The 27,576-nt window shown below is 39.6% G+C and overlaps 2 protein-coding genes across 3 annotated transcripts; both read left to right on the top strand.

The window, feature by feature from the left end:
• Window positions 1-1,560: 1,560 nt before the first annotated feature.
• Window positions 1,561-5,031, top strand: LOC116614719. Its single transcript, XM_032376030.2, has 4 exons — window positions 1,561-1,759; window positions 2,381-2,555; window positions 3,998-4,072; window positions 4,569-5,031. Exons 1-4 carry the CDS (start codon window positions 1,589-1,591, stop codon window positions 4,844-4,846), a joined length of 699 nt encoding a protein of 232 aa, XP_032231921.1. The 5' UTR covers window positions 1,561-1,588; the 3' UTR covers window positions 4,847-5,031.
• A 5,400-nt stretch (window positions 5,032-10,431) lies between these two features.
• LOC116614708 lies at window positions 10,432-27,000 on the top strand. Of its 2 annotated transcripts, XM_048720830.1 has the most exons (4): window positions 10,432-10,488; window positions 10,663-10,744; window positions 17,663-17,806; window positions 20,205-27,000. In XM_048720830.1, exon 4 carries the CDS (start codon window positions 24,933-24,935, stop codon window positions 25,863-25,865), a length of 933 nt encoding a protein of 310 aa, XP_048576787.1. In that variant the 5' UTR covers window positions 10,432-10,488; window positions 10,663-10,744; window positions 17,663-17,806; window positions 20,205-24,932; the 3' UTR covers window positions 25,866-27,000. The 2 variants fall into 2 exon arrangements, with proteins under 2 accessions (XP_048576787.1, XP_048576788.1); XM_048720831.1 differs by lacking the exons at window positions 10,432-10,488; window positions 17,663-17,806 and having other exon boundaries at window positions 10,664-10,744.
• The last annotated feature ends 576 nt before the right edge of the window (window positions 27,001-27,576 follow it).

Raw genomic sequence — 27,576 nt, 5'->3', positions numbered from 1 at the left:
AAGGTTGCACTTCAACTAGCGTAAAATTTGGCTTGAAACTCGCATTTAAAACCTAAAACCGGATGAAGTAACAATACGTTTTAGTATGGAGCACAAGTAATTTAGTCGGTGTTTTTGCCCTTGATATTTTTTATTTGGTTTGTTATTGCAAATATTTCTCAGGAAATAACATTTATTTATTGTGAAGTACGATCTGATTGTATGGGTGCGCAAGGTCGCTAAGTTATCTTTGTATTAATATTATTATTATTTTCTTTCTGCAAATAAAACGATACCGCTTATTGCCCTTCTAATAGTTGAATCATGGTAGAAGGCCAATAACTGTACTACCTTTTCACACAAAGCATCCATTACATCGGCTAATGTAAACAAGTCTAACTACAAACTATTTTCACTATTTTCAGATATTGTTGCGCAGGGTTATTCTGAAGTTTTTTAGGCAATGAGACCTAATATATGTTTAAATTAGCAATGTAATAAAGGACTCGTTGATAAAGAGTGCCGATAATAAAATGCACCACGCTCGGATCGTACAAAAAACGGATTTCTGAATTGGTCACCTAAATCGGCTATAACGTGTAGAAAAAGTACATTAATCTAGGATGAAAATCCTTGGGCACGTCAGCTTTTTTATTACAGAATGCGTCATTAATGAGACTATTCTGGAATAGATTATTTATTCTGTAGCTATATCTGAGTCTGATTGCTAGAGATGGGTTTAATCAAATTAGCCAGTTTTTGTAAAAAAGGCCATTTATTAGTACTCAAGGCAACAAAGGTGTAAAGTTGTAAACTCCTAGTGATTAGCTCCCGCTCCAATACAACTAAAAACTTTAGTGCTGAATCGGCTAACATCATAAGATACCCAACGATAAATAGGGGGACTGGTAACCACTTTCCACGTCATCGACGGAAAATGAATTATTGTTTTGTATGGTATTGTTTTGTATTGAAGTCAGGGCAGGTTGATAACTAGGTGTTTAATAATTTTAACCATGAATAGGCAACCTGGAGCATTTTATTGGGAAGGCGGCTCTGACATAAATAAACAACACGGTTAAGTCAATGGATCAGGTCATCCCTCGTCTATGTGGTGACTATTTGTCCGACTTGCGTAGCGAATGTGCTAGGGCATACAGCCGCAACAAAATTTATACTTATAAATGTTCATTTCAGTGAGGCAAACACACCTGCTTGAATTGCTCTAAAATTAAAAATATCAGACGATAAAACTGGTTCCATTTTATTGCAATAAAATAACACAAACAAAAATGGCACAAAAAAGAAAATAAAAACCAACCAAGGTTTGCGTCGGATCCGGAATTTTCAAATGTTGGCATAATTCATAGAAGTCGTTATAATAACTCCTTAAGCCGGTAATAATCAGTCATGTTTTTATACCAAACACATTTTCATGTAACAAAACATTAAGTTGAGTTAAGTATAAAAACATGATTGATTATTACCGCCGTTGTGAATCGGCTTTTGTTAACAAGTACGGGTTGTTGCTGGTTTATGTGAGTAAATACGACACGTGAAAAGTTAATTGCAATCACTTTACTTTGACACAACACTCAAGACTGACAACATGCTCTTAAAGAGAGCTCTCCTTCTCTTTGCCGTGATTATTCCCTATTGTTTGTCCAGCAAAACAGACAAATGTCAGGAGAAAGAAATCAAAGACATGGACAAATGTAACAGCGTGGTCAAAAAAGGCTTGAGAGACAATGGCAAGAAAGGATTTTGTGATTCTATGAAGGTAGATATGAAAAGGTGTTGTTGATGCTAACACATCTGCTCAATCAGGCAAATTTTCGAACCATATGTTTTGATAAATGAAGCTGACGCCTTTTGCGGGCACATTTCTATAGTCCAATGAGAGATTCTGAAAGTCGGCGACAGACATCTTGCTGACATGGCAGTTAAAGCTAGGCTCTCCCAACAAAAATGCTTATCATATTACCATTTTTTTTTTCAGTTTTTTTTTTGGGAGCAAATCAGTGTAATTTAGAAAGTCACCGCGATGTTTTAGGAACTTTTTGGATGATTTCAATTGCGTCTGTTCTATGTTCTTTCTTTAACAAAAGTATTTTAGATTTTACTCTGACGCAATTATCTTATTGTTTTCTATGCTCACGAAAAGTAAATAATTCCTATGTCTTCCCTTTCTTTACTTGCTTGACACATGAACAATCAGCAATAATATGATCGACTTGGCGAGCTTGTTCGTAGGGCAATAGGTCAGAGGCCTGGATAAAAATGCCGCGGGGACACGATAGCCGATTTAATGGATATAAATAATTAAACTTTTCACAATTACCTTTAGGAATCTACTAGACAGGATTATCTTTTATATGTGCTGTTTTCCTTTCTCCCCTAGAAATTGCTGCACTGTGTGAATAAGATTGATATGGCATGCAGCACTGACCGAATAAAAAACTATCGCTTCGTGGTGCTGGCGTACGTGTGGATGAATGAGCTTACTGGGAAATGTCAGCTAGCTGAAAACGCGAGGAAGGAGTTGAAGGAACTCAGGGGCAATGTTCTTGCACATGGTGAATATAGATTGATTTAAAATAATTTTTCTTTTTCTTTTTTTTTTTCTTTTTACTTTGCGATCCGCGCTAGGGTAGCCACCATGAACTTAGCCAGCCCTAGTTTAGTGCATATCATAGCCTCATCATAGCAATACTGCCCAACACTCTCTCACATTGGCCATTTGTCATTTGGAATGGCCATTTGTCAAGCGCTAGTGGCAAATAACCAAATGGTAATATAATGCAGTGGGATGGGGCTTTCAGGGGGAGGGATGGTCCTATTAATCAATACATAACTACAGTTTATCTAGCACTGCAAGTATCTGATAGCACTTAGGACTTAAGAGAAGATCAATACATAACAGTCGTTAAGGCCCATTCCCCCCCCCCCCCATTAAGCACTGCAAGTACCTGGGATAAGGGACAAAGTTATGGCAAAAGTTATGAAAAGTAAGGGGGAGGGGTGGTCCCCCATTCATAGTAGACAGTCCACACCGCAAGTACCACGGCCAAGGGGACAGGGCTATGTGGCATATGATGGAAATGGTGGATATGGTGAAAAGTAAGGGGGAGGGGTGGTCCACCATACATAGCAGACACATAGCACTGCAAGTACCATGACCAAGGGATAGGGCTATGTGGCAAATGGTGGATATGGTAAAAAATAAGGGGGAGGGATGGTACTTGCAGTGTTGACTGTCTGCTATATGTATGGTGGACCACCCTGCCCCCTTAATTTTCACCATATCCACGATTGTATTAGCCCTATCCCTTAGCCATGGTCCTAATTCTGATTAGATCATATATATGCTAAGTATGGGTCTATAGGACCACCCCTCCCCTCAAGTCCTATGCTACAGTGTTATATTACCATTTGGCTATTTGCCACTAGTGCTTGACAAATGGCCATTTCGAAATGGCCAATGGCCAATGTGAGACAGTGTTGGACAACCCTCATAAAGTACAGACTAGTACACACTAGGATTCAAACGGCATGCTTCACCAAAGGAATTCTTTCTTAGTATATGTTCGAAGCAGGACTCCTATCATTCTGCTACGAGTAAAGTTCAGTCCCAGTAGGGGACTTGCGCTAAGAGATCACAGATTGAAAACAGATTCAAAACAAAATTATCAAACAAAAAAAATCAGAAATGACTGCGCCCGTCCCACCAGGAAACGACAAAGAAATAAAATCTTTAAATGAAACTATAAACCCTTTCTGAAAAAAAAAGTTCTGGTTGTATTCCTAAGTGCTGAATAAGTTGCTTTTTGTTGCTGTTATTTTGTCGCTAAAAGCCTGAGCGCGCGCTAGTTTGCCACCCAAACAGTCACGTGATCTCTTAGCGCAAGTCCCCTATTAGTTCATGGATCCTCCATATTACCCCGCCAGTATTCGGATACTCAGCGCGCCTTTGCAAGTCCCTCTCGTCGTTATTTACCGCAATAACGTATCATTTCAGGGACTAAAGACATAACTGACAACAAGGAATTCATCAAGCAAGCAAACATGGACCCAAATGATAACCCGGCTCTAGGTATGATCAAGAGCTCATGTGGAAGCAAAGACCTCTCTGCAGTATCTCAGATGACGATTTTAGTCCCGATATGTCGTGCTTCTGCTCTGTCGAATCTAAGTATTTGAATTTGGCACATTTCGGTGTGTTCACACATCGGTTTATTATTAGATTCAGTAAGCCAATCAAAGGCGACTTTTCTGTTGCTGTTTGGGCTGAGCTCTTTCCCACTCAGTTTCAAGCAAAAAATGTTCTGTGCTTTCTTTTTTAACCATTCCTTTAAGCATCTGATTTCTGATAACTTGAAACTTCAAGGGAAATTAAAAATAGTTCAAGCTAACGTGAGTTCGTGTTATCGAGGGTAAAAATATTCGAAAGTAGGACTCACTTCTGGCTGGAGTTCCTGTTATCGGGTATGAGTATCGGGCACGCATTATCGCGTGCTACTATTGAGATCTCAAATCAATTCGTTTTTTTACCTGTTTTCTTATTTTTGTATCCTCTTTATTGCTTTTAGAGCCCTTCAGTGCTAGTAAAGAAACCAAAGAAGTCCATACGAAATGTATGTCAAAATTTGAAGAGGAACAGAGCGAGAACAACGATATTTGCGGTGGACTACAAAATTTAATCAAATGTTATAAAGATGCTACAAAATCCTCTTCTGCCTGGGTTTCTCCGCTGACCGATGCCTTCTATAATCTCATAAATACGATGAGTAATTCTCTGATTGATTTCTTTAAACAAAACAAACTGAGTAAAGATACTACGTTATGCCAACCATCAGCATACATATGAATAGAGTAAAGATTCACCTCGAGCGGGGGAGGGGTGGTGCACCATTGCACACAGCCCCCCTCCCCTCCCAAGTATAAAACGAGGCGAACATTGTAAACATCAGTGTAAACATAACAGTCTATCAATTTGTTATCGTGGGATTTAGCATCATAACAAATAAAACGAAATGCATGTCAAAAAACAAACTGAGTAAAGATACTACTACTTTATACCAACCATCGGCACAGACAGACAGACAGACAGACAGACAGACAGACAGACAGACAGACAGACAGACAGACAGACAGACAGACAGACAGACAGACAGACAGACAGACAGACAGACAGACAGACAGACAGACAGACAGACAGACAGACAGACAGACAGACAGACAGACAGACAGACAGACAGACAGACAGACAGACAGACAGACAGACAGACAGACAGACAGACAGACAGACAGACAGACAGACAGAATTTAGTAAGGGCAATCCTATGGTCAATATTTTTTACGTCCGTTAGATAATCTTCTAAATTGTGGGACAGTTTAAACTTTCTGAGCGTACGCAATTTGTTCTTTTGGGCTTGGTCTTTTCTGTTGTTATTTTGAATAGAGCTAAGCCATGTCTGTTGTTCAATGTCATAATGCCTTTGAAGAAGAAAACTGTATGTTGCTTCGGGAGTGTTTGTGTCAGTCAGCCAAATATCGCTCCTACCCCCAAGGTCTAGTATTTGTTAATTTTTTTTATGCCAAAAGTTCTTGTTTTCATAATTAGATATGGCAGCGAATGCTTTGCGGGAGAGTTTGTCGTTATTCCCATTGTTGTTTGAAAGTTTAAGCCAAAGTTTGATCGCTCTACACTTTGCTTTTGTTCTGAGAGGGAATCGTCCTAATTCAGCCCTACACGCGTTCGAGCTACAGTATTGGTTTTCGCCGAGAAGCCATTTTAGAAACTTGGTGTGGACCATTATTTCTATTGGATCTTTTTCTAACTTTCCCTTGTAGTCCGCTCCCCATATTTCGCTTCCATAAAGTAGGATTGGTTGTATCAAGGTGTCAAAAAGGCGGAGAGTTAGTTTGATATCTTGTCTGAAGTGCCTTCCCATTTCTTTTCTTAACTTGAACATCGCTTTTAATGCTACTTTCTTGAGCTCCTCCTTAGCCAAATTAAAATTTCCATAAGGGCAAAAATGGAGTCCAAGGTACTTATAACTTTTGACATTTTCTATTTTATAAGTTCCGTAAAAGATTCGGTAATTATTCATAGTTTTCCCGGTGTTATTAAAAATCATTACTTTTGTTTTATCTAAATTGATGGATAGTTCGGATGCTTTGCAATATTTTTCGAGGCTGTTCAGATATTCTTGCAGGCCCTTTGCTGATTTTGATAGGATAACTAAGTCGTCGGCATATAGAATGCAACTTAATGGCACACCGTTTAGGTTAATATCATTTCGGTGTTTTTCATTTAGTTTTTCTGAGAGGTCGCTCAAGTAAAAATTAAACAACGTTGGCGAAATCATACAGCCTTGTTTCACGCCTGCGTAGCACCGAAAGGATTCAGTTATGGAGCTTCCAATTTTTATGGAAGACTTGTCATTTGAGTACATTGATTGGATTATGTCGAGGAAACGCCCAGGACCACCTACTGCTTTCAGTTTTTCAAATAGTTTCGCCCTAGGGACGCAGTCGAATGCTTTACATATACCGATACATTGCAACCAGCCCCCCCCCTCCCTCCCCCCCCGATAAGTATAAAACGAGGCGGCGAACATTGTAAACATCAATGTAAACATTACAGTCTATCAATTTGTTATTGGGGATTTAGCATTACAGCAAATAAAACGATATGGTGGCAAATGTCTCATGTTCTACCAGAATCCCTTTTGCGTGGATAACAGATACAGATAGACAGAGCAAAAAAAAGTTTTACCAAAATAAGGTCTGGTTAACTTCGGTAAGCTTAAATTTTGCATAGAGGTTCCTTATGTTATGTAAACCAACATATGAAAAAGTGTTTTTTTTTTTTCTAATGGATTTGTCTTCGAGACATGAGGCTTGTATGTGGAATCTTGAGCTTGTATATTGAGAATTGCCTTTTTTGCTCTGTCATACAGATACGGATATTTTATTTGGAATCGTATACAACGTCGTATTTTGAGTCACATTCAAATATTATTAAAGATAAAAAAAACACTAATTGTAAAGTATTTTAAGTTTGGCAGCGATATTGATCCCGGAGGTAGAAGCATTCATATATGAATTTGGCGATTTTTCGTTGCACTATGACGTTAATGTCAGTATAATTTTAATTATAGAAAATAAGAAAATGAAAAACACTTTCACCCGACATTCTAGTGAATTTTACCTTTTCTTTCTCTTAGTCAATTCTTCCCGCTTCTCTTTATACAAAGGGCAACGGAGAAGGAAATGTTCTAAATTTTCTACTTTTTTACAAATTTTTTTACAAATTCATTTTTCCGGTACCTCATAGAGCCTCGAATATCGGCCAGTTTCAATTGCTAAACGATGATTGCTTAGTCTCAATTTGGTTAAAGATATTCGATGGCTGTGATTGACAACCTGGCTCTGGCTCAGATAATCTTCAAAAATGTATTTGATTTAAATTTCCTATATGTTCTTAGTTTAAACTTTGTCCTGTTTATTTCTATTATCATTACTCACGTTTGATATCCACTTTTGAAGTCCCTGCTCTGCGCATTTACCTGTTGCCATTTCACCGACACCTATTTATTGTAAAATTCGTTTCAATTTCTGGTGCCAAAATGTGTAGTAAATAACCATACCCCCCCCCCCCCCCCCATGAAGATTGTGAACTCCGCGGGGTGGGAGGTTGGAGGGTATGGGGGGGGGGGAGGTTTAATGACCTTTTTCCTTGACAGTCACTGTATTTATTTTTTTCCAGGGGGGGTTGGAAATTCTAGAGGGGTGGGGGGTCATACCTTCGAACCCCATGGGGGGGGGATATTTTCTGGAACTATACAACTCTGAGTTCTCACATATTTGTATATCTTCGTAGATCTGGTTTGGTTCCTCGGGATAATTTATATTCAGCCAAACATTACGCCCTAACCGCGTCATTTGAACAAAATTCAGAGACTCCGAGGAGCCACTTGCAGAATTTGACGTGTTCTATTTCCATAGGTTCTTTTTCACCTTTATCTTTTTCTGTACCCCATACCTCACTACCATAGAGAAGAATCGGAGATATCAAAGTGTCAAATAGTTTTATTGTTAGTTTAACATTGTTTCTGAAATGATCACCCATTTCCTTTCTTAGTTTATAAAGAGCTTTATGGGATATTTTTCTTTATTTATGTTTGGGCAAGAGTTAAATTCCCAAACGCAATAAAATGTAGCCCCAGATATTTATATGAAATTTACGTTTTTCAAGCTCTGGCCTTTATTGTTAAGGCGGTGATTGTTTTTGAACAATCTTTAAAAATCTTTAAAAAGATTTAGCCGTATTATTACAGGTAATATAAATCATAAAATGATGCTAACTGCTATTCCTTAGGGAGTGTTCAAAATGCTTAGAGAGAGAAATTGCTTCGGCCACACCTAATGTGCTACCTTTTGGGGGTAAGAATTACTGACCACACCCAAAGTGTTATCCCTTAGGGTTGAGACCGTCATTCCCTTCTGTTTTAATAGGGGGTCTCTTTGGGTAAATCTGTATGGTAAACAGCAATTTTACCCAATAAGAGTTAGCAGATATGGCGAAGAAACATAAATGTATCTATTTTAAAATATCTTAAAATGCACAAAGGATGTTGAATAGTGAATCAAATTATTGCTACTTGCTAAGAATGAAAAGAGTATAGCTCATCATCCATGCCTTCATTCAGTCTCATAACATGGCTTTTGGGTTTTAACAGTTTACTTGAATAAGAAAGTGATCGTTCGTTGTTAATTCAATTTTCTAATTTTCTCAAAACATGAGGAAAACATAGAGGAAAACGAAGACGGTTAGATTAGTATCCTTATCAAACGAAAACAGACAACATATAAATATGAGAAAGAAAGAAAGACATTTTGACGTTTTTGTTTATTTAACATAAAATTTGGGACAAAAACATAGCAAAGACAGGAGATAAAGAAAAGAGAACGAGGAATGCAATGATGGTTGGGAAATGCTTTTTGTTTTTCCTCACACATTTGCCAATAAATAACAAATAAATTCTCAATTAAATAAGCTAAATAATACATAGCTTTACTAACACAACCTTGTATACATGAGTCGTCAAGGTCGTTCTTACCTGAGCTAGATAGATAAGTCTTGATTTGTAGATGTATTTTTCTTATTTGAGGAAAAGTTTCTTTTACGATTGTAACAGAACTGGGAAGCCATTTTAGTGCGATTCAAAATAGCATCCATTCAGCGTTCATCCTATCAGCCAATTAAAAACACTGTGGAAGCAAGATGATGACCGGGAAAATCAGAAGAGTTGTGAAGGGACGAAAATTGTTTTTTTTTGAGGGATATTTTCAGAAATATATGCAAGCAAAAAGCATTACATATAAAAGAAAAAAGGACGAAAATTTGTGTTCGCTGTTGTTTTGGCGATCAATTCCTTATTTTAGCTAACATAAATCTTGACAATTCCTTGATAAATATCAAGCACCGCACCAGGTGAAACGGTTTTTACGAACACTTGAGCCGATATTACCAGCTTGTTATATTCAATTAATCAATTAATTCCTTAGACAGATAAATGCTTCAAAATCTTCTTTTCAAACGGCCATTTGACTGGCTCATCAGTTGCATTTTCTCTATTCAACACCTTTCTCGTCAATTATTCAACAACTTGTTGATCATTTTATGTCAAAAATAAAATACGCTTAGCTCCCCCCGTCTTTTCCAAGTCCCCCCGGTTATTGTTGGAACTAGTCTGTCTTAGGTTTAGAGCGATCAATTAATTAGCTGGCCTGGTTGCATGTGCTGGTCACGTGAGTGGTACAGATAGGGGGGCACAAAAAAGTGTGACATGACGTTAGTGACCACAAATTTTGAGTAGCCTTGTTTACCAATTTCTATGTATGGAGCTCCGCGCGCGACCTGCCTTCCTTAGGAAGTTGATTTGCTACATGAGATAATTTGACCCCTTGGGCTGCTTTTGTCATGACAAATGGCAAAAACTGGCGTCTCATGAATTCGAGGACGCCTTATGCAAATGAGCATCTGTTCCATAAACTGTTGTATTTTCTCAAATAAAGCGAATAACTGCGGGAAAACACCCGGAAACTTTTTTTTATCGTCAGACACTCATTAAAAGACCCAATCATATTTCGCATGCAGTGTCCATTTAAAGTGCAGCTCCAGGGAAAGGGAATACCATACGTTTTTATAATAATACTTACATTTCAAGCTGTTTGAAGCGGTGAAAAAGCAATAAAGTCGATGATTATCTGCGAAGTAGGGCATTCGATTGTAGAAGTGTGACAACAACTGAAATCCGCTGACAGGCTCCATATATGGCAATCCTTTCGCGCCTTCTCAAACTCTGACCGAGAGGGGACTGAGTTGGTTGGTGTTTCAAGATGGCGGCCAAACCAAGCCAAATCGCGTGCGTTTGAAAAGATGCAAAATATTCGGGATTGGAGGAATTCGAAATTTTTTTTCGGGGAAGTAAGCCTCAGGTAATTTACATTTTGCCCAAAACGGTCTTCCCTTTCCCTGGAGCTGCACTTTAAAGAAAATTGCATGCGTGTTAAGAAAATCGTGTATTATTTGAGCTCCCCATGGGGTTGCGTTTGGCTTCATAATAATTAGATGAACCTGTGGAAAATCACGCATTCTCATCCATCCAACAGACCGCTGTCTTCAAGTACTTGACATTTGCATTGAAGATAATCTCGCAATCGGCTTTTTCCCCCAGAAACCTCCTGGCAGAAGGTAAGAGCTGATGTGTTTGAGGATCCTTTACTTCCGATAGGCATGAGTATTTGAAGCATAGTAGTATAGTATAATAGTAATAAGAAATGGCCCCACTTTTTTGGCTCTGGCTAAAAGCTGCTCACACAGTCCACGAATCGCAACTTTCTTTACCTCAAATGAAAGCTAAAACATACATGATTTTTTATTTGTGGTTCTTGTTCCTGTTTTTAAAAGTTTACATAAGCAAGCACGCCACGATGCGCTTCGCCGCCTCGAAGTTCTTGTTGTTTATCGATGAAAGAACAACCAAACTCGCACAGTAATCTTGCTTTGCGTACGGCGAGTCTGGGTAAACCCCGATCGTCGAAAGTAGAGAGTCAGAGGCCGAGACTGAGGGCCGATACTCGAGACTGTTAGGCCGAGAGTCGAGACTGAAAAGCCGAGAGTCGATAGAGATATCTGAACTATCGAAAAATATCGAATTAGTCTTACCTTTTCCTCGCTATAAAACATTGCATAGCCACGGCATCATTATGACAATTGGTCTCGTATTTCTTGAGAAAGGACTTCCGGTATTCCGCGGTTTTCGTGAAAACCTTTACAATAGGAGTATTATGTAACAAGCTCCGTGCTAACTAGCTTCCAGAAACTATGTAAATATATTGCAATGCATGTTCAGCTTTGCAAAAAAAACAAACGTTGTTCAATGTATTGTTTGTCCTTTTCTATAAGGAGTTGCATGTTCTATACCCTGTTACGATATGATCGGTCTCCCTGTGGTAGCGCCCGCTAGGAGTCAGCGGACTTGTACAGAGCGAACACTCGACTTGCAATGGCCGAATAAAGACAAGTTCTAAACCCAGCTAGTACAGTAAATATGTACCGAAACATACCCCACCTCAACTTTTCAGAAATCATAAGGATATCTTATAAGGAGGGAATGTAGTAGTTGGGACAGCTGTGTCCAAAATATTTTCTTAATTTTTACCTTTGCTGTATTTTTGCACATATCAAACATATTCCCCACATATAGTGTCCTTCGTATGCGTTGCCTTATATGGGCATTGATGCCCATATTTAGAGGAGCTGCAGTTTTCCCGTTCCCTGATCTCCTGAAAACATGGTGAAAATATGCTGATTCATGTCAATTTGAGACTTGCGGCCAAAATTTGTTAGAAAACCTTGATCGCTTGGTCAAATCTTTTTTCTCACTGATCTCGAAAAGCCCTTAGACCCAGGCTCCCAAGAGGTCGGCCGAGTGGGTATGAAGGACACCCAAATTTTGATATGTTGTAAATGGAATGTATTCATCATTTTGCGCAGGGGCAGAACTCATCACATAAAGAGCGAATTGACGATAAGTAATTGAATAATTATTTTAGGATATTGTTTGTCATAAAGGGCTTATTGTTTGTACGGAGGCGCTAACGTTTGTAAGAAGCACGCAAATGACTTTCACAAAATACTATTATTTGCATTTGCTGTAATAACAATGTTAATGAATATTTCGTTCACTGTATTGATTGCGAGTTCTCGTATTATTGATATTTTGTTTGTGCTATTATTGTTACGTACCAACGCGCAAATGAAAATAGATTTTTCATTCCTGGTTGTCGAATAATGTATTAAATGAATGTGAAGAAAATGCAATTGTGTGCACTCAATTAAGTAAAGTTCGTTAATGTTTTTCCTTTTAGTTCAAATGGTTTTACTTTCGCTTAAATGACAGTACATCGGCGTAAATGTTTGTAATTTTGGCTAAAATGACTGCGTATTTCTCGGTAATGAAAAGCAAAAGGTAATCAAATATTCAATGCTGACAAGAATAATACCATTGGTAAGACTTTTAGTGCAAGGTTTATTTATTGCAGAGGTAAACACAACTTGACGTATGCCATTCTCTCCGTTCGAGTATTGCTTTTTCTATCTCACTCTTATCTCCTCTTTATCTCGGATATTTTTGCTACTGGTGGTCTCTGCTTATTCGTAGTCTTAGTCACAATGACAGTCACCACCTTGAAAGAATAACCGGCAAAGTCATACATATTTTGTTAGTAGAGGGAAGTTTAATTTATTTGTTCAGCCACGCAAAGCTCCGTAGTGTAAATCCGGAATTTACATAGCCTACTGTAGGCTTTGATAGTCGAAAACCGGCACGAAAACCCCGAAAACACGGAGTTCGCATAACCCGGCCGCCATCTTGGATAACGCGCTCCGCAGGGGGAGGGGGAGAAAAAATGCGCGGGGAAGGGGGAGGGGGAGAGGGGTTCTTTACTAACTTAACTTACTAGAGTGCATAAAAGCTTGAACAGCCAATTTGAGACTGTTTAGAAATATCCACTACACTGTCATGGAACCTAGGGATAGAAGAGGGGGTTGTCATTGTTGCCTCTGGATACAAACATTGGCAGGGTCAACTTAAAAGAGGTGCTGGAGTGACCGATGACATCACTGAAGATTGCATCATCGCAGCTAATCACAAAGCTGGTTATTCCGAAATGCTCTCTACCATAATCCGAGAATACCAGCTGACACACCCTATTGAGTTCGACTCGGTCAACCTGTGCTCTCTCTATGCAAATGGAAACTGGATTCCATGAATCTTAAAATGCTCAAAAAGCTCGAGCTGGATTCCAAAGATCTGATGAAGTCCAGAAGAAAAGCTTCTTTCATAGAACATATCAGTGAGGTGGTGAGGTCTTGGCAACATGCCCTCTGACAACGGGGTATCAGCCGACCCAGGTAAGGTCGAGGCAATAGTAAACGCCCGGGCCCCAATGAATGTGTCAGAATTAAGGGGATTCCTAGGTCTGGTACAGTATGTCGGTCGTTACATTCCGGATCTAGCCACCCTGTCCGCTCCACTTAGAGCATTAACGCGCCAATCGGTTCCATTTGAATGGACCCAGAAACAGGAAGATAGTTTTCGCGACATCAAAAGGCTGATGAGTGCTAGTGAGACGTTAGCATATTTTGATAGAGAGAGCGAAACGACCGTGATCGCTGATGCGAGTCCAGTGGGATTAGGAGCTGTCCTAGTCCAGAGAAAAGCAGGTGAGAACCGAGTAGTAGCGTATGGGCATAGAAGTCTAACAGATGTGGAAAAGAGATATTCTCAGACAGAACGCGAAGCACTGTCATTAGTATGGGCTTGTGAACACTTCCAGATGTATTTATTAGGTACAAAGTTCAAACTCATAACAGATCACAAGCCGCTCACTCACGTGTTTAACAACGCGAATTCCAAATCAACACCTAGGCTAGAGAGATGGAGCTTGAGGTTAGAGCCCTTTGACTTTGAGCTACAGTACAAGCCAGGTGAGTCTAACATCGCAGACCCGATGTCTAGGTTAAGAAGAGGTCCCAGAGAAAGCACTAAAGTGGATGACACAGGAGATTATATTGCAGCGGTAGTGAGGGAAGCTATACCGATTGCAATGTCATGGGAAGAGATTAAAACCAGTTCAGATAACTGCGATAGTGTCGAAAACATGAAGGAAGCTTTGAAAACAGGTAAGTGGGACAAGTGTGCAGCAAGTGTGAAGTCAGTGAGAGGAGAGTTGAGTGAGTGCGATGGTGTGATTTTGCGTGGAAATCGGATTTTCATACCCTCAGACCTACGAGATCGAGTGTTAAAATTAGCACACGAGGGTCATCAAGGAATTGTCAAGTGTAAGCAGAGGCTTCGAAGTAAGGTATGGTGGTTAGGCATGGACAAGGGTGTTGAGTCTATGTGCAAATCATGTGAGTTATGTCAGCTAGTGTCGAGCTATGATCCACCGGTACCTATCGTTACGACCGAAATGCCTAAAGGACCATGGCAATTTTGTAGTACGGATCTTCTTGGACCGCTCTCCGATGGTAGGTATGTGATTGTCATCATCGATTATTTCAGTCGATATTTTGAGGCAGCTATGTTGAGATCGACTAAGGCAGAGAACATTATCGAATTCTTAGATGCAACATTTGCTAGGTATGGGTATCCAGAAGTGTTGAGGACGGATAACGGTCCGCAATTTATCTCAGGTGAGTTCCAGACATTTCTCAGGGCAGGTGGGGTGAAATGGCTTTCTACGACTCCACTTTGGCCCCAGACAAACGGTTTGGTAGAGAGAACTAACCGGTCGATATTGAAGGTGTTAAAGATAGCTACTCAGGAGAAGGCAGACATGCAGAGAGAGTTTGGGAAGTTTGTTGCGGCATACCGATCTACGCCACACACGGGAACAGGGTGTACCCCATTTTCGTTGATGTTTGGGCGAGAAATGCGCACAAAGCTTCCCCAGCTAGACTTTACAGCTAGTGATCCTGAATTAGCTAGAGACAGGGATAGAGAATACAAGCTAAAGCTGAAGAACCATGCCGACAAGAAGGCTAAAGAGAGTGAGATTAAAGAAGGAGATACAGTGTTAATGAGGAATGAACAACAAGGAAAGTTAGAGCCAAACTTTAGACCAGAAAAGTACAAAGTGGTAAGTAAGAATGGTTCTGATATTGTTTGCGAAAGTGAGACTGGAGGAACGCTAAGGCGAAACGTTCAATGCGCTAAGAAAGTGCCAGAGGCAACCAGTGAGAAGGTAAGCAAGGAGAACCAGGGTAACCCGGAATTAATCCAAGACCCTATAGAAAGCAACCCTCCTGTAGACCAACCTCCCGAACCGCCTTCGATACGCACAAGTGTTCGAGCCCGCCAGCCTCCAGCACGGTTGAGCGACTATCTCGTGTATCAGTAGATTTTCTATGTATTATTTAAGTGATTGATTATCATGAGCTCACGTGCATGGTTACGCATTATTTGATTTTTCCTAGTTGTTGTGATTACTTTTATATTTGTAGTTGATTTTGGTTATTCATTTAAGTCCTACATTCCATTAGCAAAAAGGGGAGGGATGTAGTGTATTAGCATTAAGATATTTATAGGATTAACACTAGTGATGATGTAATTGATTATGTATGTAATGATTGCGTGACAAGTGATTGTTATGCCATATAAGGTCAAAGGTGTATACTATATAATTATCTGAATTAAAGAATAAAGTTAGTCTACAGTACGAATCGAAGTGAGCAGTTGTCTTGTTATATGCTGAGCTAGAGATATTCCAAACTTGTGCCACAAGTAAAGTGTAAACTTGTGTGCTTCTTCTAGAATCTCTACCACTATTTACGTCTAGAGTCTTGATATCTGATATAAATATCCTTAGGGTCCATAACTACCCTCTCTTTTATCCCAAGGTTTCACGAAAGCCAAAGATTGCATCCCCAGGGGGCATAAAAACACCCGTTTATCTTTTATATCCCCAGGGTGCATGACAACCCTGGCGATAAATTTTGGTAGACATTTTCTGTTCATGTCGAAAAATACCGAAAAATCGCTAATTATATTCGAAAAATACATTTCCCCCTCTCAAGCCAAAAATATTTATCCGATTCGTTTCAAACTTTCACAGAATACTAAGGTCATCAAGGGCTATCTCCTGACAAAACATGGTATTTTTGTTCTGAAAAAACAATTTCTTGGTCTGAGACGGTCACTCTTAAGTTAGCTAAATGATGCATAGTTTTACTAACACAACTGTGTAAACATATGAGTCGTCAAGAGGTCGTTTTTACTAGAGCTAGATAAGTCTTGATTTGTAGATGTATTTTACTTATTTGAGGAAAAGTTTCTTTTAACTGGGAAGCCATTTTAGTGCGCGCCAAAATAGCATCCAATCAGCGTTCTATTGGTCTCAGTCTCTCAGCCACTCTCAGCCAATTAAAAACACAGTAGAAACAAGATGATTTAATAGTTACACAGGGAAAATCGGAGGAGTTTTGAAGGTACGAAAATTGTTTTGTTTGGGGGTTATTTTAAGAAATATTTGCGTTTTAATTTATATATTCTATCCACACTAGTTTGAATTGAAATCTTTGTCCGAATCACCTTGACTGCCCATGTTGTTTCCTCGGTTTGTATTCGCTTGTTGTTTTGGCGATCAATTCCTTATTTTAGCATAAATAAAGCTTTTCTTCTTTGATTTTACTCCGTAACATTTTAATGAGAATAGAAGTGCAGGGCCTCGACAATTCCTTGATAAATGCTGCCGGTATTTTAGCCTTTTCCTTCATCTAATATCAAACACCGCACCAGGTGAAAACGGTTTTTACGAAAACGTGAGTTTCTTTTACGATCTTACAAAACTGGGAAGCCATTATATTCAGAATTTTGTCTCTCAGCCAATCTATTGTATCAAGCGCAAATCAAGTTGAATTTTGCTCAGGGTATAACAAACCAGCCACCACTAAATAGCATTTCATTTTATGTTTGATGTTGGAATATGCTTAAATGATATAATTGTTATGAATCTTCTTGCTGCTGTTTCTAAAAGAACTTCAACCCATCTTTTATAACACAGTATTCAGGGTTTCAGAATAAAACAAATACATTATCTCTAAAATGATGGCTCCACTTTAGGCTGGGCCTAAATCTATATATTATACCTATGGAGCTCCGCGGCCACGCTGGCTCCGCTATGAATTTCAAACTGATCTATATCAAGAACGCAATCCCACATGCCTTTCGCGAATCATGCATCAAACGCCAATCACATGTGAACTAATAAAGTGCCTAAGCTGTTTGCTCATCGGCCCAACTTTGGCCGTAACATTCCACAAGCAATGCTGACTGAAATACGCAGTTTTTGTACCGGGTGGTTAGCTATGTTATCAATTTATTCTTCAGAAAAAAATCATATATTTTGTTATTCTGAAATCACGTATTCTTAGGCTAAGTTCAAACGTCGTATTATCTATGATCCGTGTTCAATGCAAATGCATGCAAAAGAATCAATTCGTTTAGTTCATCTTCATTTGATAAAAAGACGTTTGAGCTCAGCCTTAAATAACGACTTTGTTTGTGATTTATTTCACAAATAGATCCCATTTTTTCGTACGTAGATGCACAGATGACGTCTTGGCGTGTCATGAGCAAAACAGTACGCAACGAGACGCTGTCGCAGTCGTCGATCTGATTTCTGTCTACCTTCAGAGTTATTCAAATCTGTCACCAATATCACAAGAGCTTAACCGAATATTACCACGGTATGAAGAACAACAAAACATTCCAAACAAAAGTAGAATCGGCCATGACTCCTCTTTGGATCACTGCGTTTGCTCTCCTCGTACTGCTTGTCATTATTATCAGCCTGTTGACCATCCTCACATTCGTCCGCAGTGTTCACCTCCGCAAGCGCAGCCTGTATCTCATTGTGAACCTCGCCGTAGCTAATCTCCTGATCTGTCTAGTACCGATCCCCCTTCATCTTTACAATATTCATACAATGAATGTGGTACCACCCAATCTGAACAATGGGTTACTAGAAGTTAATTTCTTTGACATCTTTTTGGGGCTTGTTGGCATGCTTAATGTAGTGCTTATATCCATAGAAAGTATGCTATCTACAGTGTTGCCGCTGAGATATCGCTCAGTCTGCAAACGTGTGTATTGTTACGTGATCTGTGTATGTTGGATTTTGCCTGCACTTATCGCAGGCGGGATAGTCTGGTGGCTCCAAACGCCGGCAGATGGATCCAAATATATGCACAGTGTTCTAAGTTGTGCTTTCTTTGTCATGTTGGCCACACTTTTAATCGTCTACACAGTGCAGTTTGTAAGCTTTAAGCGATTTTCTTCAAAATTAGCCTCCACGGTTTGTCCGAATATTGATTGTAAGATCGAATCTGAAGTGAGGAAACTGACGCTAAAGCAGTGTATTGTAACTATTGCCTCGGTCTTGGCTTGGATTTGTTTTTATTAAAGTTAGTATAAAGTTTGTTAAATTACGCCATTTTTTGCATCAATAAAAGTTATTTATTAGCTCTAGGTTAGGGGGGGGCGCTGTTACGCCGCAAAATGTAATAACTGAACGCAAAATGTAATCTAATCGCGAAATGTAATAACTTTCAACTCAAAATGTTATCTTAACGCGAAATGTAATAAATTTCAACGCAAAATGTAATAAATATTAAACGCAAAAGGTAATACCTTTTCAACGCAAAATGTATAAAATATTTAATGCGAAATGTAATAACGCAAAAGTTTATAACTTTATCTATTGACTTATAGTTTTAAGTTCTACTATCATTAGGAAAAATATGAAATGTTAACACGTAGAGACAAACGGAAGGAATTGTTTAGTGAAAGAAAAGCAGTGCGAGTTGAAAGTGCATTGTACTTGCTGTAGCGGCCGCAAATGTAATAATTACCCGTAAATGTAATAAACCCACAAATGTAATAATTACCCGTAAATGTAATAATTACCCGTAAATGTAATAAACCCACAAATGTAATAATTACCCGTAAATGTAATAAACCCACAAATGTAATAATTACCCGTAAATGTAATAAACCCACAAATGTAATAATTACCCGTAAATGTAATAAACCCACAAATGTAATATGGATTCACCTGCAAATGTAATAAGGTTATGAATGAAGTAAAAAAGTAATTTTTATCCAGACACCGTTAGTTTTAAGCCTGATATGGAAAATATTTGATAAATCCAGCATTTGAAAGTCGTCAATTCTCATATCGTATGATTTCTGTATCTGCCATAATTCATAACAGATTCGAGGGGTTTTACTCAACTATTTTTTTTTTCTAAAATGTTTATAAAAAGTTGACGAGAAAGAAAAGACAGCTCTAAGGTCTATATACAATTAACATCCGCGATTTTTTATGTGCTTTATTAGTTGTTGCTATAATTACAATTGCAGAGTAAAGAAACAAGCGGTGGTTGGCGATCAAAAAAGAAAAACGAGACAGCTAAAGACTTATTCTCAGAATGCCAATGCCATTAAAAGCCGATCGTTGTTAGTTAGGGACGGGCTATTAGAAAAAAAAATGAATAAAAAATAATACAATGAAATAAATAGAAAGCGTGCATGCCGGAAACAAATCCGCTCGACAATTGTATTAAAAAAAAATATCCTTCACACAAAAAAACTACAACACACCATCGGATCTTTTTTTAGATTTTCTAATGTACTGTCCCGCCCTAACTAACAACAATCTGCTTTTTATTAAAAAACAAAACAAAAAAATAATAATATATGCTTTAGTTCACAATGTTTTCAGTTATATGGCTTTTAATTGCCAACGACCGCTGTTTCTTTTCTCTGCAATTGTGATTGTGGCAATAACCAACAAAGCAAAAAATAAAAACAATTAAATAACAAGTTTGTACGAGGTGGTTAGCTATGATATCAATTTACTCAGAAAAAAAGTTATCATACATTTTGTTATTCTGAAATCAGGCATACTTAGGCTAAGTTCAAAAGTCGTATTATCTATGAGCCGTGTTCAATGCAAATGCATGCAAAATAATCAATTCGATTATTTCATCTTCATTTGATAAAAAGACGTTTGAGCTTAGCCTTAAATAACGATACTTTGTTTGTGATTTATTTTACAAATATATCTCATTTTTTCGTACGTAGATGCATAGATGATGTCTTGGCGTGTCATGAGCAAAACAGTACGCAAGAGACGCTGTCGCAGTCGTTAACTCAGAACCCCCACTAACCCGATCTGATTTCTGTCTACCTTCAGAATTATTCAGGTCTGTCACCAATATCATAAAAGCTTAACCGAATATTACCACGGTATGAAGAACAACAAAACATCCCAAACAAAAGTAGAATCGGCCATGACTCCTCTTTGGATCACTGCGTTTGCTCTCCTCGTACTGCTTGTCATTATTATCAGCCTGTTGACCATCCTCACATTCGTCCGCAGTGTTCACCTCCGCAAGCGCAGCCTGTATCTCATTGTGAACCTCGCCGTAGCTAATCTCCTGATCTGTCTAGTACCGATCCCCCTTCATCTTTACAATATTCATACAATGAATGTGGTACCACCCAATCTGAACAATGGGTTACTAAAAGTTAATTTCTTTGACATCTTTTTGGTGCTTGTTGGCATGCTTAATATAGTGCTTATATCCATAGAAAGTATGCTATCTACAGTGTTGCCGCTGAGATATCGCTCAGTCTGCAAACGTGTGTATTATTACGTGATCTGTGTAAGTTGGATTTTGCCTGCACTTATCGCAGGCGGGATAGTCTGGTGGCTCCAAACGCCGGCAGATGGATCCAAATATATTCACAGTGTTCTAAGTTGTGCTTTCTTTGTCATGTTGGCCACCCTTTTAATCGTCTACACAGTGCAGTTTGTAAGCTTTAAGCGATTTTCTTCAAAATTAGCCTCCACGGTTTGCCCGAATATTGATTGTAAGATCGAATCTGAAGTGAGGAAACTGACGCTGAAGCAGTGTATTGTAACTATTGCCTCGGTCTTGGTTTGGATTTGTTTCCATTAAAATTAGTATAAAGTTTGTTAAATGACGCCATTTTTTGCATCAATAAAAGTTTTTGATTAGCCCTAGGTTAGGGGGGGGCGCTGTTACGCCGCAAAATGTAATAACTGAACGCAAAATGTAATCTAATCGCGAAATGTAATAACTTTCAACTCAAAATGTAATAAATTATTTAACGCGAAATAAAATAACGCAGAATGTAATAAGATCAAATAATGACTATAAACCTATAAACTATAACTAAAACTTCTGTAACTAAGAAAAAAGACAAAACGTTAGCGTGTGTAGTGACCAAGTTGTAGTAGTCCATCTCGGATCGACGGCTGGTCTGGTCTCTCCAAACACTTGGTAGTGGTTGTCAGCAACCTGACATTGCGAATCCTCCCTAAATCATGGTCTGTAAAGCTGTGATACTGTGCGGTTATGATTGTATACTAGTAGTAATAAATGCAAAGAGAGAGCAAATGCCAACTGCAGACGAGGTCGCTTTCATTGAATTTGGCAATTACTAGAGACAACGCGCGCAATATGACGGCCAAATCATTATACCTCAGTGGTAACATTTTATAGAATTTTTTTAATTTCTTTCCCATATTTTTCAAAATTCCCTTAAGACTAGGCCTGTTCCAAATTTATATGCACCTGGACTTTGTCACTACTTAAACTAAATCGGGAATAACATGTCACCACCATACAGCAACAAGAAAGCCCTAGAAGCCAAGGCAAGCACAATGCACTGTCGCACTGCCCTTCTTTCACTTAACTATCCTAACGTTTGTCTCTACGTGTTAACATTTCATCCTTTTCTTAATATTAGTAGAACCTTTAAGTCAATAGATAAAGTTATTACATTTTGCGTTATTACATTTCGCGTTAAATATTTTATTACATTTTACGTTAAAAAGTTATTACATTTTGCGTTAAACATTTATTACATTTTGCGTTGAAAGTTATTACATTTCGCGTTAAGATTACATTTTACGTTAGTTATTACATTTTGCGGCGTAACAAAGATGATTAAGGTAAACCATAATCTTAAGTTTTTTAAGGCCAAATCAGAACATGTTAAAAATCAGCCGTTATACCTTGAGGTCATGACGGTATGAATAGCCTCTCTACAGCTTTTAAACAGAGCTTTGTTTGCAATATCATTTAAATGGACTCCACCATCTCACATAAAAGTCATTACATGGGTGACTCCGAGGTAGCACCAGAATATCATGTGTTAAAGCGTAAGCCGAAATGTGAGAGGATTTGCTGTCGCCGCCGCCCAACTGTTACCATATAGGTCGTTTTAGCCGACTGAGAGTAGGTACGTCAAACTCAGGCTCGGCAGGTTTGGAACAGTCGATTGACTGAATAAACGACATATTCCAATTCTAAAGAGTTAAAAATAATAGCGAGAATTGTAAATGGTTGCTTACACATGTCTTAATCAAATAAATACATAGAATAGGTGCTTGCTTCCTCATGTGGAAGCCGAAGGATTTTCCACCAAGAACTCTATTGCCAAATTGGCAATTAAATTCGGTTCCCATGGTGATAAATAGAGGGCGGATCAAACCCGCTTTGATTTGAGAGCTAGGTCTAAGAGGCCCTGGCCAAACGAGGATACATGTTGCCTGCAACATTGGGGAAACAAGTTTCCTAAATGTTTCCGAGGGTGGCAAAACGGTCACGAAACATCGGCTCTGCAGCGCCCGGTGCATGCGCAGTCTGTGAAACCTAAAAAATGTCGGCCACGGAAATAGGCGCAAGCGTTGCGCTTGCACCTATAATGATCAATTTAGACCTTGAACACGAAGAAAATAAGCGGATAGACAGTGGATTTACCAGTGATATCGAATTTCTTTATCTTCTCCTCTATCCCCGCGTATTCTCCCGTAGACATTTCCTAGACTCGTAAGACACAATCAAACGCTCTTTTTGTCTGTCCAGTGCCTTTCCATTTTTTTGGACTTTTTTGCACGTCAACAAAATTTTCGTCCGCCATTTCGATTTGGTGAAGCGCGAGCGTTGCCAAGCAACGAGCCTAGAAAATGCGTGGCCAAACGAAGATACATTCGGGAAACAATGCTTCCAAGCGCTTGGAAAAAAGAAATAATTCTACCTCGCTGTGAAAACATTTTTAGTGTCCTCTTTACGAAATTTGTGGCGCGCATCAATGTTTCCGTGGTGGCCAAACTGGGAAACATCGAGGCAACATGCGCGCGGACAACATGTTTACGGCAATATGTGTCCACGTTTGGCCTGGGCCTAAGCTCCCGGATTGTGTTAATTTAATGCTGCATTGAAATAAAAATAATGATGTTGAATAAGTCATATGAAATGCAAAATTGACATTAGGTTTGTTTGTTTGTTTTTGGCTGTGAATAAAAGTACATAAAAGGTGGGGTGGGGTGGGTGAGCTGAAGTGTGCATTTTAATTCCATTCTTTGGAGATGGTTGATGTTATGATATGTGTTTTTATTGGTATTGTTATAAAATATTGAAGTTATGCTCATGGTTTTTCAAGGGTTTATTAGCATTTTGAGAACAATAAAAGAGAAACTGTGCTAGTTTAACTATGCCACAGCAGTCGTTTATTACTAGTGTTGTTGCTCATGTTATCAGCCAATTTGGGAAAATGGGCCGCTAAAGTATTGAACACAAACATCGCCCGTTGTCCATATGACGACGGTACGTCGGTTTACGGATTAAAAAACGGTCCAGCTAAAGGTGTTTAGCCTGCAGGCAGCCGGAAATAGTTCCATCATTACCGTAATAATGGAACTATTTCCGGCTGCACGCAGGTCAAAGGTGTTTCGATTTTCTTTAAGTTCTAAACTACCCTGGGTACCAGTGGCTCGGGCTTCGTTCCACATAGTAAACGAGAACGAAGCTCGAGACTGGTACCCAGGGTATTTCTTAGCCTCGTCCCTATGCTTTTCGGCGGGCCTATCACGCTATCATGTTATCAAGCTCTTGCCAACTAGCTGCATACTTTCTACTAGCTCGTCTTGGCCAAACGGGTACGGTTTTGGGCCTCAGGGAAGAGTTTTTAGAGGCTTCCGAACCCCCCTCTACTCCAAAACTGACAAACAGAATTTTTCTGATGTAAGAAGCGAAACCTACTAAAAAAACTACTGAAAACTTTTCAAAGCACACTTTTCTTTGATCGTTGGTGAAATAAACAGTATTTTTGGAGAAACGGAGATATTAGTGAAGGATCTGCCAGGCTACTCGAAGTCAGCATGAAGCGTCCGCCATATTGGAAAGTGTGAGTGCGCGCAAAGCATCATGGAGCTGACAGCAAGGGAGTAGCCTGGGAACGAGGCTAGGTATTTCTAAAGGTGTTTATCTAAACTAAAATACTGTTTAGCATTTCGTTCTAATGAACCCTTCTTCAAAACCCATGACGTTGAATTGTGTATAGCCTGCGAGACGGCTCTCATTATCGGCCTTCACCCGCGCCACAGAATTCCCAATATTCGAAAACCATTTCCGAATAAACTCGAATGAGAGCCGGCTAGCAGGCTAAATTGTGTAAAGAAAATTTGATCTCTTTGTATCAATAACATCTTGGTCCTCAAACCTGTGCAATATTAATCTCGCAGATAAACCCAACTAATCATCCAATGAAAACCTGCGCTATAATGAAACACAGCTTGTCTCAAGAGCAAATTATTCTCTTATTATAGATTTGACGACGAAAGAATGTTTTTGTGGCATCACTGCATTTTAATAACATAGTAATCGTAGTGATTATTGTGTTTGTATAAACATTGTTATCCAAGAAAGTCCAATTAGTTGCGTCGTTTCACACCTAAGTGTTCGTCTCGCTTGCTACCGATAGCGAATTACCTTTGGGATGACAATGGCCGAAAGATTCTTTATCATTGATTGGGAAACAGCCGGGAAAAAGTTTCTGGAGAACATTTCGTTGACCCCACAAGTTCAATTCAATGTCCACATCTTTGTGTACTATTCAAGTCCTGAGATGCCGGCTAAACTACTCCCTCAGTATCGCGCGCTACACGTGCCACGAAATGCAAAGATCTGCGCTCTCAAAGACGCGGACTGGGAGCCACTAGTGCGAAAAGCCTCATGGCGGAGCAGGCGAGCTCAGAACCCAGCGAAAAATGATGTTTGCTTGGTTTCAGGAGACGCAAGAGGAAGATTTGGTGAGCTTATGAACATCTTGACCTCGAGTCACATCGAATTTCGCGTAATTTCCACAGAAAATCAGAGTATTTTACAAGAGTTTGACATTAAGTGTGTAAAATGTAGAATGGTTTTTGCCACGCGCGGTGGACTTGAAAAACATAACCAAAAATTCTGTGGATATTTTGACGAATGCTTGACGAATTCGAGTAAAAAATTGACTGGGTACACAGAACGATCCGTAGCGAACTCTAGAAATTGCCCAACGTGTATGGAAAACTGTATTGTGACTTTTTGTCACCATGGTAACCGTAGCGAGGAAATGGATATCGTTCACAAGTCTCAGTTTGTTGGAAAAACCCATTCCTGCTGGTCGAGCTTCGATACAAATACCTACACATCACATTTTCTCTATGGTTACGACTCGCTTCCGTGCCTAGCGGTCACGGGATGTCAGCGGTCATTCTCTTCAGTGCAGGAGCAGGCGCATCATCACGTGACCGAGCACGGCTCTCGTAAGCCGTATTTTTGCATGGTCTGCTATCGGGTGTTGAAGATAGTATGTTTTGAAAACGAATCAGAGCTGCTTTTACATGGAAAACTAGAAGGACATTGTGAACCGGAGTTTTCATTTGCATGAAAGTTCAGGTCACTAAATCCGTGGAATCGGACGTTTTTCGCGTTTCCGCCTTGACAAAGTTCTTGGAACCACGAGCCATTTGGTGGGACTTTTAGTTAAGGTTGATTCTCACAGCCAAGAAAATCAAGCAGATTCTCACTGGAACGCAGGCGCAAGAGTAAGCACGAGAGAACGCCACTACGGAAGCCGAAGACGGGGTAGTCCAGTTGCGCTTTTCGAGAAACCACCACTACTACCGCTATTCGCAACTAGAAAAGCGCAACTGGACTACCATGTTCTCGGCTTCCGTAGTTGCGTTCGCATGCGCTTCTTGTGCTTGCGTTCCAGTGTCGGTAAATTACGTGCGTTGCGCTTGCGCTTACATCCAAGTGAGAACCAACCTTTACTATAGTTAACAGAGAGGAGTATGCTACTGTTTAGTGGTTTGGCGTTTCCCCTTTACATAATAGCTGTCTGCTGCAAATCTTGACTCCGCTATTTAGGCTGGTTTTGATACACCAGTCCAGATTACTTCCTTGTATGGAAACACAAATATGGCGGCATAAATGGATTATGACGTCAAGATTTAAGCCTCTCGGCTTTTACCGCCTGGAAGATATATTTTTCGCTTTAAAAGCTCCCCTCGATGTTTGCAATTTTAGAGCAGCCAGTGTTAGATCATCTTTCCAAGACATCTCGTGCAAGGCTTCGAAGCGATGGTTTCCCGAGTGAGGGCTTGATTTAAACGTAGGATAACACCCGGCTTTCACAAGATGGCGTGGAAGGCATAAATATGCAGTAAGTTTGTGCATTTCAGAGCTTCTACAATGTGAATGTTCAGGACCCCGAAATTATACTTCACTGTTTCAAACTATCTGGGAAAGGAGTGAAAAGACGCAGAACATCCTCCAAGGGCGTCTTTTCTCTCCTCTTTGTTCCCCCTCCACCGGCTTTGTTCTCGCGCCTGTGACTTCGACGCCCTGGGTTCGAAAAGGCCAATGCTCTACATATCTCTTTAGACGTACTCGTATTGCAAATATTTCCCTTGTGCTCCATAATTCTGTAAAGAAAAGAAATGATTTTTTGTACTGTAAATATTTCTTACTACTATTAGGCAAAATATTTGATCAGTGTAATAAATATAGTCCAGAACAAATATTAGTACTTATTACTTCTCCAAGCAGATTTCTACCAGGCCTACTAGCTACAGTCGTACAGTTAGTGGCCTACATGTTACCCTGGGTATAAGGCTCGAGCTTCACCCCGATAATACGAGCCGCGAAGCGGCGACAACGCACCTCGTAGTCAGTAAAGGGCGCATAGTAAACGAACGAAGCTCGCAAAAGGGCACATAGTAAACGAACGAAGCTCCAAAGAGCGCATAGTAAAAGAACGAAGCTCGCAAAAGGGCGCATAGTAAACGAACGAAGCTCGAAAGGGCGCATAGTAAACGAACGAAGCTCAAAAGGGCGCATAGTATAAGAACGAAGCCCGAAAGGGCGCATAGCAAAGGAACGAAGCTCGAAAGGGCGCATAGTAAACGAACGAAGCTCGAAAGGGCGCATAGTAAACGAACAAAGCTCGAAAGGGCGCATAGTAAACGAACGAAGCTCGAAAGGGCGCATAGTAAACGAACGAAGCTCGAAAGGGCGCATAGTAAACGAACGAAGCTCGGAAGGGCGCAAAGTAAACGAACGAAGCTCGAAAGGGCGCATAGTAAAAGAACGAAGCT

Source organism: Nematostella vectensis, chromosome 13 (genome assembly GCF_932526225.1).
Source record: "Nematostella vectensis chromosome 13, jaNemVect1.1, whole genome shotgun sequence".
Classification (NCBI taxonomy): domain Eukaryota; kingdom Metazoa; phylum Cnidaria; class Anthozoa; order Actiniaria; family Edwardsiidae; genus Nematostella; species Nematostella vectensis.
This window is presented reverse-complemented; position numbering and strand designations above follow the sequence as displayed.

What these genes read in the sequence shown, in the direction of transcription:
- LOC116614719 (XM_032376030.2), top strand. Translation starts at nt 1,589, where the DNA reads ATGCTCTTAAAGAGAGCTCTCCTTCTCTTTGCCGTGATTATTCCCTAT. An exon ending in GGGCAATGTTCTTGCACATG is followed by an intron (nt 2,556 to 3,997) that starts GTGAATATAGAT and finishes GTATCATTTCAG; the next exon opens with GGACTAAAGACATAACTGAC. An exon ending in AAATGATAACCCGGCTCTAG is followed by an intron (nt 4,073 to 4,568) that starts GTATGATCAAGA and finishes TATTGCTTTTAG; the next exon opens with AGCCCTTCAGTGCTAGTAAA.
- LOC116614708 (XM_048720830.1), top strand. Translation starts at nt 24,933, where the DNA reads ATGACAATGGCCGAAAGATTCTTTATCATTGATTGGGAAACAGCCGGG.